The sequence below is a fragment of the Euprymna scolopes genome, chromosome 28 (assembly GCF_053919585.1).
Source record: "Euprymna scolopes isolate OS-2025 chromosome 28, ASM5391958v1, whole genome shotgun sequence".
Classification (NCBI taxonomy): Eukaryota; Metazoa; Mollusca; class Cephalopoda; order Sepiida; family Sepiolidae; genus Euprymna; species Euprymna scolopes.
Window position 1 is genome coordinate 36,084,483 of NC_136509.1, and position 17,303 is coordinate 36,101,785.

At 35.5% G+C, this 17,303-nt stretch overlaps 1 protein-coding gene across 1 annotated transcript in view; it reads right to left on the minus strand.

Moving 5' to 3' along the window:
* Positions 1 to 1,256: 1,256 nt before the first annotated feature.
* LOC145249564 (uncharacterized) overlaps positions 1,257 to 17,303 on the minus strand; it is a 100,493-nt gene continuing 84,446 nt past the window's right edge. The window contains exon 3 of the mRNA XM_080111238.1: positions 1,257 to 3,223. Coding sequence (XP_079967364.1) covers positions 2,531 to 3,223 — 693 coding nt within the window. The 3' untranslated portion in view covers positions 1,257 to 2,530. The remainder of the gene's footprint in view (positions 3,224 to 17,303) is intronic.

Sequence of the window (17,303 nt, forward strand, 5' to 3'; positions counted from 1 at the left end):
TGGCAGGAACTGGCTGATGTAATCACCATATTTATCATGTCCTAGTACTTCAGCATTCATAGTCAGGAATAAATTAATCTAACTGGTTTTGACCAATTTATATACTATATATAATTTTTATACGTTTATTTCATTGGTTAATTATTTTATTTTATCCTTTTTTTACATATACATATATATATATATATATATTTAGTAAACATTTCCTATTAAAAAAAAAAAATCACACATACACTACATACTACTACTCCATAGAGGTGCATACACCAGCTACAACTTTGTAGATGCTTTTGTAGCGAGGAGTTCTTTTTATAGGATGACGGTGCTGGCTCCACCCCCAACCTCCCAGAAGGTACATATAGCGCCTACCCTTCGCAAATGGCCACCCATCTGGTACTGGCCAGGCTCAACGTTGCTTAACTTTAGTGATCTGGTGAGAATCGGTGTGTCAACGTGATTGTGCCGTACTAAAATTAAACATACTTAATATAAAATATTTTTTAAAAAAACATTTACGATTTAAAAAAAGTTTAAAAAATTTTTTTTTCCTTTTAACATAAATGAACATGTTTTATTTTTATGTTTGACTCATATTTTTTTTTAATATTGTGTTTAAAATAGTGATGAAACAGAAGCAGCAATCTGCCGTGCCTAAATACCACACGGATAGAGAATAAATAGTAGCAGTTGTCGTGCATGAATAATAAAGCTTGTCTCTGCTTTATCGTTATTTTCATGGCAAGTGCTCGCCGTAGCTCCAATCTATGGTCCCCCCTTGCTAAGCGTTCACGAGAAACACTTGTTTGGCTGTAAACACTATCAATAATTCCCCCCACTCTTTATTTGTGCCTAAACCTAAACGTAGATTCCATGAACAAAGCTTCTTTCTTAGAACTGCACACCTGTGGAACTCTCTTCGGTTTGTCTGCTTTCCAGCTGACTACAATCTGATTGTCTTCAAGTCTAATGCAAACAAGTTCTTGATGAGCCGTTCTGCTTAATTAATCCAATTTTACAAAATTTACATTTCTAACGCTTACTATGATATTGTCCTTTTGACCATTGCACACCCTTTAACCCTTATCCTCGAGTGGCCTCTGATTCTTGATAAGTGGTGATTCCCTTGCAAAAAAAAAAAAAAAAAAAAAAAAAAAGAAGCATATTTCTTTTACTGTGTAGTACCATTTTTCAGGTCGAGCGTTGAACAACAAAAGGAAATTATTTAATTTGTAAAAAGAAAAAAAAATCCTTTTAAATAAAATAATTTAATCTTTATTTTCATCATATCCAAACAATAACTGGACAGTCTTTTGCTTTCAAATTAAAAAAAAAAAAATGTTGTAGAGTTTGGAGAGTGTGTGTGTGTTGTACAAAGTTTTTGAAGGATATTTTTGCGATGTAATGTTTGGAAGTCATTAGCGTACATCGGAGAGGATAGAAGTACGACATAGTCCGTCGTTTTTTGTTGTTGTTTTTTTTTTTATAAATAAAATGATATAAATAATAATAAGTATTATTAATATTATTTTCATCATTTGTTGATCAGTTGTTGCTTTTGTGTATATTTTAAATTTGTGTGGACGCATTTATTGTAAAAAAAAAAATGAAAAAGGCCAGGGATGGGGACAGTCGCCCTGCCTACAATACACGAAAAGAACATAGCCCTTATTTGAGATAGTTTACATATTTGACAGGCAATCAGTATTATCTGGGTAACTCATTTAAAAATGTAGATCAGTGTTCAATATATGTGTGTGTGTGTGTGTGAAAAACACAAAAGGAAAAACACCTCTATATATCATCAAAACTAGAAATTTACTTGTTTCTCTTCAGACCGAAAACCTTTTTCTGAAGACGTGCGTCGACACTAACGAAACCAGTAAATCTTTCGCTTAGATTACTTCTCTCTGTGTTTAATTGTTTTCTTTTTTTTTCCCTTTTTTTTTTTTTTTTTACATAGATCCAGTCTCCACGGTATTTCATTTCATGATACATCGTGTATTTTAAGATGAAAATTATAGAAATAATATTCCAATGTGATGTAAAATTTAAAAAAAAAAAATTATATGCATCAAATTTTGTCTTTATTTCAAGACTTCCTCGGGATGATTGACTTGCAGAATTTTTTATTCTTGAAATCAATCATCTCGAGGAAGCCTTAAAATGAAGGTGAACCGTTGATGAATATATGAATAATTCCGGTTTTTCATTGTACCACACTTAAACATACATATATATATATATATATATATATATATATATAGATATAGATATATATATATATTAGGTTGATGCAAAAATTATGTCATTTATATATGTAGTGTTCAACGTCAAAACACGACATAGTTTTTGCACCAACCTAATATATATACATAATTGAAATGTGCATGTTTTTTAAACTTAATATAATTAAAAAAAAAAATACTTTATTTATTACAGCAGATTGAGCAATGCGTATATCTCTGAACCAGGAATTTTGAGCCGGTTTTAAATGCGATACTCATCAGCTGTTATCAGTATAACCAAATTCTTACAGCCAAGAACAAACGCTTGAACTAAACACTGTCATAAAAACGAGGGTCAATCTCTGCATGATTTGTAATATCCGAGTGGAAGTTGAACCGGAGAATCGCTGGTCGTAGCGTTGGAAGTCCGTTCGGTTTTTGTTACTCTTCGCAACTTCCGGGTTCAGCTTGAGCAAGTCGTGCAGTGCCGAATAAGCGGCCACCGTAAAATTCCGGTCACCCGTAGTCATCAAGTCAAAGACGCACGAATCAAAATAAAAATCCACAACTTTCGACTGCCGACACAATGTCTCCGCCTCAAGCCGCCCCATGACCAGCTTATTCTGAGTCTTGTACTCCATGAGCTGCTGATGCTTCTGCGCCAGGAACTCCTGGTAGTTAATCTGTTCCGATTTGGGACAACCCCGGACGCAGAGCTCGGGGGTGTTCCCGTTGGACTCGTCCACCATTTCCTCCGGCATCCAAAGTGCGAACGTGAAATAGCGACCAATCTGCCGGATTAGAATAGTCGTATCAATGTACTTGATGTGAATCTTGATGTGCTTGTTTGGTTCGAGGACCTTGAGTTCGATTCCGTTGCCTGGTCCGTAATGTGTCCGGCCGTCGTCGAATGTGCTCGGCAGATGATTGGCTTGGGTTTCGTAAGTCACAAAATGATGTGAGCCGCACAGTTCATTCCGCCGAATTCGGACCGTCAACTGTAAAAGACAGAAAAAAAAAAGTTTAACTCGCAGAAAACAAAATACAAAGGCTAGTGGAAATTACATTTCCTTTGTATAGACATTAGACTGACTGAGGTGGATATTCCGTGGCGATTTTTGAGTCGCATAAAGATATCAAAATACTATGCATTATATATACACACACACATATACATAAATTCACATATACACAGATATATACACATATGATGATTGCAACGTCTTGTCAGACGAGTGCCACTCCCTCAGACATTTAAAATCCATGAGCCCAAATGTCTGAGGGAGTATCTATACAAATATGATGTTACAGAGTCTTAGCTTTATACGACAGCTAAGTCTCTCTCTCGGTTCAAAATGTTGAGATCCAGCAACAAGCAAGAACAAGATAGCCAGCAACAAATTAAACTGCAGACCATCTTAATGCGGGTACTGGTCTTCCGCTTTATGTTTTTTTTTTAATCAGAGATTTGCTTCTCCTAGAAAGGTTGCCTTCACCACGGCTTACGGGAGCCCTCTCCACCCCAATACACACACACACACACACACACACACACACACACACACACGCAAATATACACTGTGCTAGTTGGCCGTTGACCCAGAAAAAGAGTTCATTCGCCCTTTGGGGGTGGTTAGTCTCCCTGAAGGATTATACACATATACACACATACATATATACATACATACATATACATAAAACAATTTTACTATATTTGAAAGTTTAATTCGTCTTACCAAACATTTTATTATTTTCAAACTTTGATACATTTTACAGGTCTATTTCGTTCACGGAAACAATATAAGTATGTTAACATTAGATATTTCCTTTCGTATACTCATCCGGAAAAAAAAAATAAACAAAGTTCTTAAAAGAGAAAAGTTCGCAAACTTCAGAAAGAAACATAGCGATTCTTTAAAAATCTGAAATATTTAACAATAGAGTTGTTATCAATTCCGATTACCGTAAAAAAAAAAAACAAAATAAAAAAAACGGATGTTAAATGTGCAGATATTTTCTCAAGCGCGAAAATACACTTTTGGGGGATGATCTCTAGATTTTAATTTTAATGGTAATTTAAAACCATTAAATATTTATTGTTTGAGCATTAAAACCAGCAGTAGAAGATTTTGTTTTTAAAAAAAATCAAATAAAACAGAAAATTAAAAGAATTGTTTTTGGCATCAGAAAATCTGTACGGTTTTATCCGATTCAAACATCGATTCTGATAACGCTAAATGTTCCAATTTTTCTGAATTCCGATTCCGTTTAATCGTCTCCCCCCCCCCCCACACACACTACTTGGACCCAGCGCTGCCCGGTTGTATGACATTTTAATTTATGCAGATTGCATATGTATTATTATAGAATCAGTCCTCTATTGATTATTATATATTACGAGGAATAATTTGCGCGATGCACTAATTCGCAATGTATAAATAAACACATAAATAATGAGAATGTCGTTCATTAAATTCCGTCCACATCAGCTGATATTTGAGCATGAGGATCTTCTCTTATAGATAAAAAAAAGAATTTTTACAGGGAGAGTATTTTACATAACGCGGGCCAAGGTTACACTATGTTAACGTCAAATATTCCCCCTGTAAAAATTCTTATTTATCTATAAGAAAAGAAAGGCTATTTTTAAGATCGGATTTTTTTGATTTCCGATACTTATTGGATGAATTACTGTACAAAACATATCTAAGAACACTGCCAGAAATATAAATTCCCTTTGTGTGAAATTTACAAAAGATAGGCTCAGCCGCTTCGGAACCTATGAGGAAGGAATTCACACACAGTGACATAAACACACACACACACACATATATATACGTTTTATTTTTATTAACGTTTTTTTTTTCTGTTCAGTTACATTTTTATTTCAGCTACACGGCCGTTTTTTGGCCGTTATGTAGCCTCCTCAGACTTTACAGAAAAGTTCGTTTATGGTGGAATAACGAACTTTTCTGTAAAGTCTGAGGCTACATAACGGCCAAAAAACGGCCGTGTAGCTGAAACAAAAATGTAACTCAACAGAAAAAAAAAACGGTAATAAAAAATAAGACGCATATTTGCTCTACAACAGTATTGAGCACTTTCTTCAGGTTTTTATTAATTACCATTTCTACTAACTATATATATATATATATATATATCTATATATATATGCACACATATATACATATATATATATATGCACACACACACATATATACACACATATATATAAATATATATATATATATACACACACATTTATATATACACACATTTATATATATATATATATATATATATATATATATATAATGCACAATGTACCGCATAATCGTGTTGCCACACCGGTTCTCGTCAGATCAGCGAAGTTAAGCAACGTTGAGCCTGGTTAGTACCAGATGGGTGACCAGTTGGGAATTCTAGGCGCTGTATGTGCTCTCCGTTTGTTTCAGCATTTGTTTCCAGTCTTCCTGTACTTCACTTGCCACTGGTATTTAACAATGTCGACTTTGGAGAGGTGGGGTTGGAGATTGCGCATCTCCTGCCACAAAATAATTTCACTTGCAGGCAGCCCTACGTGTGTATCCATAGTCTGTCAAAGACTGGAGGAGCCAGACATTATATATCTATATATATATATATATATGACACACACACACACATCTATATATATATATATATATATATATATATATATATATATATATCAAACAATATAGATAGAAAGATGTAGGTGCTTTATTTATAAACTAATTATCTACGTTCGTTTTGCTGCATAGTGCTGCTTAGCGTCGGTGTACTTAGGCCGAGATTCGAAATCACGATCACAGTAATCGCAATATTGCGCCCTTGCTGCTTAGGCCAGGCCCTCCCGCTAGAATTACATCTGTGGATAATTATTTTATAAATACAATATTTAGACGCTTTGAACAGATAGGATACAACAACGTAAAGCAGGTAACTGAATTTCCTCACAGTATCTATTTGAATGCCAATAAGTCGACCTTATCTTTATGGCTAAAACAATGACAAACCAAAAAATGTATGTGTAAGAATAACTTCGAGTAAAATCCATTTAGTATTACACATGCCACTTGAGAAAAAAACACGCTTGAATTTGTCAACATTATGTGAATAAGCGAAATAAAAAGAACACAGCGACCGAATTTGACCGGATGTCGTTTTATTCCGCTTATTCAGTATACTGGTGACAAGTTCAAGCGAGTTTTTCTGAAGTTACATTCGTAGTAATAAATAAATTTTAATTCGAAATCATATGTGGATTATTAATATTTAACAAAAACCACAACATAAATCGATTTTTATGCCTATATAACATCTTTCCTTGCATTTTGCTCTGGCCGCGATTTTTAACGCTTAACCATTTTTCTTTGCAAATTTGTAATTTAATGATTTTTTCATTTTGCTTTAACACAATTCTATTCAGTAATGCTATTATATCGTGAATACAGGCTAAGCATTTAGAATGAAAAGGCGTTATCTGCTTCTTTCTATATGTTTTATTTCGTGCGTGCCATCAATTCTCCCGGGCAAAGCCAGAACCCGTGTCCTACTAGTTTAAAATACCTTACTCAAAGCGAATTAGTTTCTTTATTCGCGTCCGATTTATTTTCATTTTTTTTAAAGGGTGTAAGTGTGTGAGTGTGGGGGGGATCGTGGAAGTAGATCATTCCCCGTTTCCTTAGGGGCATCACCACCAGAGACCTTTGCACTACAGAGGTTCAATCCTACCGCTCTCTTTATAAGAAGAAAAAAAAAAAAAAACTACCCCCCACAAAAAAAGATTAATAAAAATTGTGTTCCAGTATAATAGTGAGGCATTGTTTATTTTTGCGCCCCTACATACTCTTCCCCTAGGTCACACCTTTCCTCATTTCCCGGGAGCTATCTTTAGTCTCACCCACCCACCAACGAGCTTTGAGCTCCTCATCCTTTTTCGCCCAGTTACCGTACAGTTCGTTGCATTGCCCTGGGACAGAAGTTTAAATAGCCCCTCCACCATGTCTCCTTTCTTGTTTGCCCGGGTAAATCTCACACACTTGTAAAAGCCCTCTCCCATACCAAGTAAAGCTCTTGTCCATCCTATCCCGTCCTTCAGGCTTCAATATCCGGAAAGTGGTAAAGCTAAATAAAAGTACTTCTTTGACTTTTTTTTTAAACCAGGTCAAAGGATTCGCTTATCTTCTTGTTTTGAATCAACTAAAATAACACCTTTTGGTTTGAACAGAGTCATTTTCATCGTGTGCGGCATCTTACTGTAGACGTGGAGCTCTTCAAAATTTTGAAGTGATTCGACTATAATAAACTAGCCTCTCCAAGAGAACAAAGTTAAACGCAAGACCTTTTTAATGTGGTGAGATCAAAGTACTCTTTCAATTGGAACAAATACATTGAGGACATTGTCCGGGCTGCTGCAAAGAAGGTGGTCTCTCTCTATAGTGCAAAAAAAAAAGTACTCACACTATAGAGCATCCCTTATTTTTACAAAGCCACAATTCGTCCATGCATGGAGTATTGTTGCCACACAATAGACTTAAATTCTTCAACGAATCAGAGTTTAAAAAAGAGTATCAAATCTAATAGGTCCCGCACTATCGGCCAAGCTCCAACCCCTGTCCCATCGCCGAAATGTCGCATCACTCTGCCTGTTTTTACAAGTACCTTAATGGAACGTGCTCCTATAAACTCATACTAATCGTGCCCCCCCGACGTCCATGCTCCCAACTAACCCTACAAGCAGCAAAATTTTACCGCTTTTATAGTGCTCGAGCTGCTTGTTTATTTACAAACAAACAATACGAAATTACCAGCAATACTGAGCTTCAGTGTTTAGCAGTTCGGTGGCCATGTTTTATTTTCTTCCGGAAGTAGGCCATAGAAGATGTTTAACGGCTAACATTAACATACTTATATTTTCTAGTAAATATGTTATTTGTATTATTCGGACTACTGTTTTCCTCTTGAGTTATTTTCATAACGTTAAGGTCGTTGTAACCTCCGATTTTCTTTAAACATGTCTTGTCGAACTCGGGAATCTTTCTCTCGAACTCAGGAATCAGTATAGAATTTCGGACGGAATCGTTTATTAAATCAAATCTATGGCGGTAACGCGCTGTCGTTCCGTGAGCCATGACCGCAACGATGTGAAACTCTTCCGGAGGTTCAAAGGTTCACTCTTCAGTCCGGGCGGCACTAGGAATTCTGCATCACACAGACGTGTACAACTGAAGAAGGTCGTGGGTTTTATTAGCCGAAACGTTGTTTAAATAGAACAGTAGCTAGATTAATACGAATAGTAAAGGGTTCTAATCCTCATCTCAAACGTTTAGAAACATCAAATTGTTTATTGCAAATGCATCACACGTTAGTAGAGAAAGAAAAATAAATTGTTTGCCACAAATTTCAAGACTCTTTTTTAATTTTCATATCTTTCATGAATAGTAATGTATATATATATATATATATATATATATATATATATATATAGTCATCCATTAGAGTACTGTTTCGCAGCTCATCAGTGCGGCTAGACAAACAACTACCTCAAGCCAGGATCGAAACCCTATCGCCCAAAAGACAGTTGGAGCTTCTAACCGTTGCGCTATACTGCTGATATTATGCGGGCAGTGAATTAACAATGTTTTGACATTGTGTAAACAAATCGAGCTTGGGTATTTGGACAAAGAGCATCGCTTCTTCATACGCTAATGGTAATTTGTATATATATATATATATATATATGAGTGTGAGAGAGAGAGAGAGGGGGGAAGAGACGGATTGTGATTTATTTATTAGCGATTCTGTAGTATTTTTTTCATTTCGCTAACTGAGAGATTTTTAAGAGAGAAGTTATCTGCCCTTTGTTTACATTATAATCGCCCCCCCCTCCTATTTAGGGCGTAGTATTTGTAATTATTAATGTATTATTTAAAACATTTTTTAAATATTTTAAATACTTGCGTGTCTATAGCTAAGTTATTTAAATGCAGGAAAAATATTTACAAATATTTAATATAATATATATATGTATATGTATATATATATATATATATATATATATATATATATATATATATATATATATATAGGTAAAAGAGGGAGAAACATGGCATCTATATATTAATACGATAACGTGTGTGTGATTTTGTGTGTTACGCTTACATCTTTTTCCTTCCGTGTGACTATCGTTTAATTGTTGTGAACTTCCATTTCTTGTAACAAACACTTTTACTAAGAATTCTTCATAAGCTTTGGTTTCGGTTATAGCTGAAGCAACACACACACACTCTCATATATATATATATATATATATATATATATATATATATATAAAACAAGCTGATGCACTCAAGTCATATGGACATATTTTTTTTTATTTTTGAAATTACAACTTTATAATACGTAGGAATCGATAGAAAATTAACTATAATAATGTATACGAAATCTGCATGAATTAAAATATCATATTTAAGCGTATTTTACGAACGGCCTACGCCGGCCGTCCCTGCTAGCTTAAATAAATATTTTTTTCATTTTTAACAAAAGAGCTACAATAATATCAGAACGTCCCCATTTACCCTGAACATTTATAGAATGCCAACATCAGTATATTACATTTGAAAGAGTCCGCCGTGGATTTTCTACGGGCTCCACTAGTAGTTTTAAATAAGCTAAGCAAGAATAAAATTATTTAAAATACTCCTGGGCAACGCCGTGTAGATACAACTAATTAGAAAATAAGTTTATCTACTTTTGGGACCCGTTGATCATAAGCGTGACCTCTCTGTGCTAGGGATGTATTGACCCGTACGTAAATAACGGATGATGTCCGGGTGTTGCTTGGCTACGGATATAATTAATCTCCTGTTGTGGTCAGCCGTGAATTCTAAAGAAATTGAGAGAAAAGCTTAAGACTCATGGCTCGAAAGCGGTCACTTCCTTTCTTCTGAAAGTAAGGATCACCATAAAAAGAAGGGAATATTTGTAGTTCACGGACGGTAATGGACACCGTCACCCAGTCTACTGACCCCATTTTGAGACCGGCTGACAATAGTGGGGATTTCATGCCGCCATTTTCTCGGGCATTTATTACTATAGACAACAAATTAATAAAGAAATAAATGTATTAAAAAATTAAATACTTCTATTTACTTGCCAACCCACGAGGGCAGAGTTAGACACAATGTCGGTTTTTAATATGGGGGTGAAATCCAGTTCCAAAAATAAGGCACTCTGGATAGAAACAAAAATTAAAATTGCCTCCGTCATGAAGCATGTCTCCTCCACTGACCGAGGACAGAAAAGTTGAAGTGTAGTATCATAACAGATACTGCACTTTGTTCCTAACCAGAAGGCCAAGGAGTAAAAGAGTGAATGTTACCACAGTGACAGATTGGGTGGGTTTCCGTCAGTATTTCATTTTAGATTTTATAGCAATTATCGAGACTAAAAAGATGACAACCACATTTCCATCGTCTTGTTCTCGTTCTAACTTAGCAACTCGGCACTACTCTTGTTTCAAAACTTTAGAAAACACTTTAAAATAAACTGAAAAAAAAAAACCCTGAAAACTTTTTCGTATTCAGGTTGATAGAAGAGTAACTTATGTTGCGTTTGGTAATATTTATTTGTTATGTTTTTGTTTCTTTGTCACTTTTTCGGTTTGTTGTTTATAGTAATGAATGTCCTTTTTTCCGTTCAAACAGTAAATATCAATTTTTAATGCAAATAGATCTCAACTCATAAGAGTTTTTACAAGGGAGTTACCACTTATCAAAGCCTGAAGCCACTCGAGTGTAAGAGGTAATGAATGTAAGGTGATCAGCGAGACTGCAGCGCGATTATCGGTAGTGCTCGAAGTTGGATAAAACTTAATTATTTAAGGGGACGGTTCAACAAAAACTTGTTTATATTGGACTTGAAAATAACCATATTGTGGTCACCTGAAAAGCAGACAACGGTACAGAGTTCCACGGGCAAGCAGTTTTAAAGTAGAAGCTTTGTTCATGGAATTTGCGTTTGGGTGTAGGCACAGACAGATAATAGAGGAAATTGTTGACAGTGGTTGTAGCTAGATGAGTGCTTGTTGTGAATGTTTTGAGGGGGGGTCAAAGATTGGAGCACAGTTATGAAAATAACAACAGAACAGAAATAGGCTCGAAACGTCTGTTCAAGGAGGTTGGTTGTTTTTGTTTTACGGCATATCAACCCTTTTCAGATTATTTAATGCCAAATCAAGTAATTTTGAAAAAAATGTTAATAATATTTTTTTTTTCAATTCGGTTTCTATTTGACCCATAGTTGGGACCCTAACAGGTACTACCATTTCGGGTCAGAGTGGACCTGGGAGTAATGTCAATTAAAGGGTGGCTCTACACTCCCCAAATCCCTCAAGCTGGGGCCTCACCATCGGATATAGTTTAAGGCCATATCCAAGACCCTTCAAAGAGAAAAAAAATGCTTTTGACTAATTTCTCAACTGTATTTTCTTAAAAATAATTTATATCGGTACTAATAAAGTTATCCGCCTCATTTTCTCAAGGTAGTTTGATATGTGACCTCCACATTTGATACGAGACCTCACATTAAAGAATACCTATATTAAACAATAGACTTCCAAGAGAATATATCTTCCTCCAATAATTTGTATTACATTCAGTGATTTACAGTAACTTATGAAGATGTATTTATTGCAAGCTACACAGAGGCTTCCGCGTGTCATTCATATAGGGAATCGTCAGCTTCTGTCTTATTCCCTTATACGCTTAAATGATTTTATCAGCTATTGCAGAGCTTCTCTCAAACAAAAGTTCCACTAACTTTTTCACTTCTCTTCTTTTATTGTTTTTTGTAGGCACATGTTTTTATGAATGTGTCTAATAAATATTTTAACACGAGTGAAGTTGGAAAAGTATTTCTAAAGTATTTCATTTACTTTCTATATTTAACTCGCCTGAGTGTCCGGCGTTTCCCATAGTGTTTGTAGATGTGTGTTGAAAAAAAATGTGGTAGTAGGTAGGCAAGCTCAAACCCATACCACGAAGAAGCAAAAGAACGTGGAAAAAAACAAAAAACGTGACATTTTTGCCGTTGCGTCCATCGCCAAACCGGAATTGGCAAAGGTTTAAATTAAGGCTAGTCAATCGAAAAGAGGGGATGAATTTCAAAAATATTGGCAGAAAAAGCGATCCCTCCTTGTAGAAAAGTGCCCAGTTGAAGGTGGAGGAATTAATGTTTTTAGCCAATTTGTCGATATTTGTCGTCCGAAGGGTCGAACTTCAAAACGATACTGATCTCGTGAAAATTTGTCGCCTTTGTCGAAAGTTTTAGGCATTTTAACAAATAGGTGAGATTTATATAATAGCTTATTTCATTTTGTTTTCCTTATCTATTGTTACCCGAAAGTAAAGTTTATCCTGCATATACAGTTGTTTGCTATTTCATTTCAACAGCTTAATAGACTGGATGTATATAAAGTTTAGAATTTCAAATTTCTAATTCGGACATAAATTACACAAGTCTCTATATTTCTTCATACACTGGTTTACCGTATTATTTTCCCCTCGATTATTGGTGAGCGTTCGCTTTCTTTAGTTTCTCAGGAAAGGGTCGTTAATGCTGTTTAAATTCGGTGGTTCATGTTATTGAATATGCTTTTTATTATCGTAATATATGGTTTTAAAATCTTGGGATTACTCTCGCATAATAGTTTATTAGTTTTGCGAAACGATAGCGAGCTGGCAAATGCCGCTTGTGTCTAATAAGCGTTGCAAATGTAGTCTCTCTCTTCCTCGTTATCCTTTCAATTTCTCGTCTCACCGTTTATGCTGCAGAAAGGAAAGCAACACCATACCTAACAATAAGTGAATTACGTATGTAATCTAATAAACACGTCAAAATTATAATAAGCAAATTTGTTTATTGTACAATCCGTCAGAGGGAAGGGGGTATCGTCAGCTGGGAGTGACTGATGCATTTTGGGTAGCAGAGTATAAGGAAAGGGAGAAAGGAAGGGCGCAACTTGTTAATTAGTATGTGCACAGTGTCATTGGTTGATATATATTAATACATTGAACTTTTGGATTAAAAATATTTAATCTCTACAATTATATAAATGCAACTTTGTGTGTGTGTATACATGTGAGTTCGTTCCTTATAGACTCCGAAACGGCCGAACAGATTTTCTATAAAAATTCACAGAACTTTAGTGTAAGAGTCTGGGCGTGATCTTAGTTAGATTTTGTCTCAGAATACTCCCCGATAATCGATAATCAAACCCGTTATTTTAATCTATCTATCATCGGTAAAGCCATTTTTTTCATGTCGCTTAGCAACAATGATAAAACGGGCCGTGAAAATTCTACTGTGGGTAAGTTGATAGCGAGATTTTTTTTTTTTTTTTTTTTGCATGACGTGATCTGTAGGTTCAAAACTCTGCACGTAAATTGCTTAATGTTTTTTTTTTTCGTTAACTGGAAAGAAGTTTATATCAAATAATTTTATAAAAGAAACAGTAGGTTCTCTAGAGTGCAATGTAGAATAACATATTTCGGACTCGGTTACTGTATGGAAGCATGTGAAGCTTCCTCCCGGGCGATTTCACAGATTTCGATGACAATAAAAATATAGGAGTGTGAAATATTCGTTAATCATCATTTAATTCCGGGCAATGCCGGGTCTCCTTGCTAGTAAGCTATATGAGGCATACATACATACATACATACATACATACATACATACATACACTTATATAAAAGAGAAACAGTGTGCGTGTGAGAGAGAATACTCTATGGACTCGGAAACAGTCGAGCCATTTTTTCTTAACTTTCTACACAAAGATACTTGATGTGTCTGGAAATGTCTTATATAGGTTTGTATTGGAATGCGTTTTATAATTCTAAAAATTGGATAATGGAAAAAAATCCAATTAAAGAAGGAAGTTCGATTTTGACAAAAGTTAACACTCTTATGCAACCTAACATCACAAGTGCATTTGAGAAGTTTTATCGCTTCACAAGCAGAACAGCCCGCTAAGTCAGGGGTGTGTTCGAATTTAACGTTTCTGTTTAGATCACAATTGTACCATGATACTTGACAACTTTAATTCGATTATGTAAAAATAATTCCATGAAATCAATAGTTTGTTCTTTGATAAGGCAGGAACGCATTTGAAATTAATTTATATTTTACTTTATAGCACAATTGACCTATGATTCTTGAATTTTGTAATTTATACTTTAATTCGAGTGATTATTTACATTGTTTAAAAATAATTTTATAAAATCATTGCAATGTAAGCTCTAATATATTCCGAGTTCCTACGGGAAACATTTGAGAAACTTCAACTCTGCACATTGCGAGGGACAGAGTCCCTAACTAGAGTAGGCAATCAATCGATTTGATTAAAACATGGGAGATTTCACAGACTTCGATGACAACAAAATATGGTAGGTTGAAATATTTGTTGATTCTTATTCGATCCGGGGCAACGTCGTGTCTCCCTACTAGTACGCATTTATCGTGAATATCATCATCTTGATTTTCAAAATGCATTCAAAGAGGTATCGATTGCGCTTCATCGGAAAAGATTATTAATTTTTTCCTTTTTTTTTTCTTTTGAAAGTAAAGTTTTAGTTCCGGTTCTGTAGCAGACAACGAAAATATCAACATAATCCCCCCCCTCTCTCTCTCTCTCTCTCTCTTTCTCTCTCTCTCTCTCTCTCTTTCTCTCTCTCCACACACACAACATTTCTTCGTGTTCTCATCGTTTACCTCGCGGCTGTCAGCCTCATCATCTGTCATAAGCGGTCTAAGGGTCCCTAGTCAGGAGATATGCACGCCTCAGACCCGAGAGAGAAGCAAAAACTCGAAAAACAAACATAGACGTCGTATGATAATGGATCTGTTCTGTCAGTCGGTCTGTAACCGAAACCACGGTACATTTGTTGAAAACTTTACGTCATTGCCTTAAAGACTAAAAAAAAAAAACATGTGAGTCTTTTTTTTTTTTGCTGGGTTCCTCTCTGTTGCGTTGGGTTAAGATTAAGCAGATCTCTGCTCATTTGAGCCCCTCTCTACCATATTTAATTAGATAGTGCGTATCCTTTACTGTTTCTTTTAAAGATGTCTATGGTTTAGTTAAATACAACAGCAATAGTTGCAGTTTATTTCTATTCGTACCAGCCGGCAATTCGTCCCCGACAATCAGTCTGATAATGATATTGTTGCTGTTGAACTGAAGTATGGCCCTGTTTACTCTCATGAGATCAACCCTCGCAGGTTTTAGCCTCTCCTCGAGAAAGGGTTAGTTTATCGCTTATAACTTGAAGGGCCAGGAAGGAAAAAGAGGAACACATGACCTATTATACATATTATACTTATTATACATATTATACCTAGTATACATATTATACATATTATACCTATTATACTTATACCTATTATACTTATTATACACATTATACATGGACCAAACGACCCTGAAGGAGGTTAAAAGTACAAAAAGAATATAGACATGGCATTGATAGACTAGAAGAAAGCGTATGACAACATCTTGCAAACATGGATAATAAAATGCCGAGAAATTACAAAATATCAGGCAATATAATGAATTTGATAGGAAATGAAATGCAAACATCGAGATTTGAACTGATGGCTGATGGACAGTACATAACTGATATGAAAATACAAAGAGGGATCCTTCAAGGTTATCACCACTACTGTTCTTCATACCTATGATGCCTCTGAACAATATACAAAAGAAAATGCCAAGCAAGAGACATTGAAGAAACAAAGATGATAGAAAAAGAAGAGACGAGAATGAAGACGAGAAAAGGAAAACGGGAAGAGAAACAGCTACACAGACGAATCATTAAGGACTACAAAAAAATGAGACTAACGAAAACACTTGAAAATGGCTACAAAAAGGCAACCTAAACAGGGAAACTAAATCCCCATTAAAAACTGCACAAGATAAACGCAATTAAAACCAATCACATCAAATGATCATATCAAGGATCGACAAGATAGAAGAAAACAGTAAATGCAGACGCTTTGAATAAAGAGACGAAACAATAAAACACATACGTGAATGCAACAAACTAGCCCAAATAGAATTTTAAAATAGACACGATCACGTTGGGAAGGCAGTGCATTGGCAATTATGCAAACAACCGCATCTTGAACAAGCACAAACCGGCAGCAGCACTTGAAAATAAAAATCACAAAATCCTATGGGATATGGATATGAAAACGGATAAACCCATCCAAGCAAGAAGACCGGATGTCATAATAGTTAACAAGAAAGAAAAGTCGCGTCAGATTGTAGATTTTGTCGTCTAGCAGACCACAGAGTGATGATCAAGGAGACGGAGAAGTGGACAAACTACACGGAATTGGCCAGATCTCTCAAAGAGATCTGGAAGATGAAGAAAGTCAAGATAATACAAAAATTAGTAGGGGCACTAGGAATAATACCGAAAACTTTGAAAAAAAAAGAATGGGGGAGCTTGGAATCAGGGAGGGATCACTGAGAAGATGCAATTGATAATAATAATCAAAATTGCAAAAATATTAAGGAAAATCCTTGAATGCAGGTACTAACACGCATGAACTACAGACATAAACTGGACATACAGAAACGGCTACAGATATAAAACACAAAAGAAACATCACATGGAATCATGGAAACTGAAATGGTATAATTGTAAAGTAACCTTACCCTGCGCCCCTACCTTCCGCCCCCACCTCTTTGTGTATGTGTGTGTGTTACCATAAACTGGCACAACACCAAATAAGTGAGAAGGGTCAAGGAGGATGGAAGGACTGAGAGAAAGCACTAGCCAGACCTCCGCTGGATGAGTGCAAAAAGGACTGGGTCCTCGAGGAGGCTTATTGCCACCTAAATTCCAGTTGGAGACCTATGTCGTTCCCAGCTAGCAATCAATTGTAAACGGCTGTTACGGTAAAGCAAATTCATCCGCAAAGGTTGTCGAAAGTGGAGGAGCGTACTAAACATCTGAAGAGGCTTGTTGTCACTCAGACTCCATATAGAAA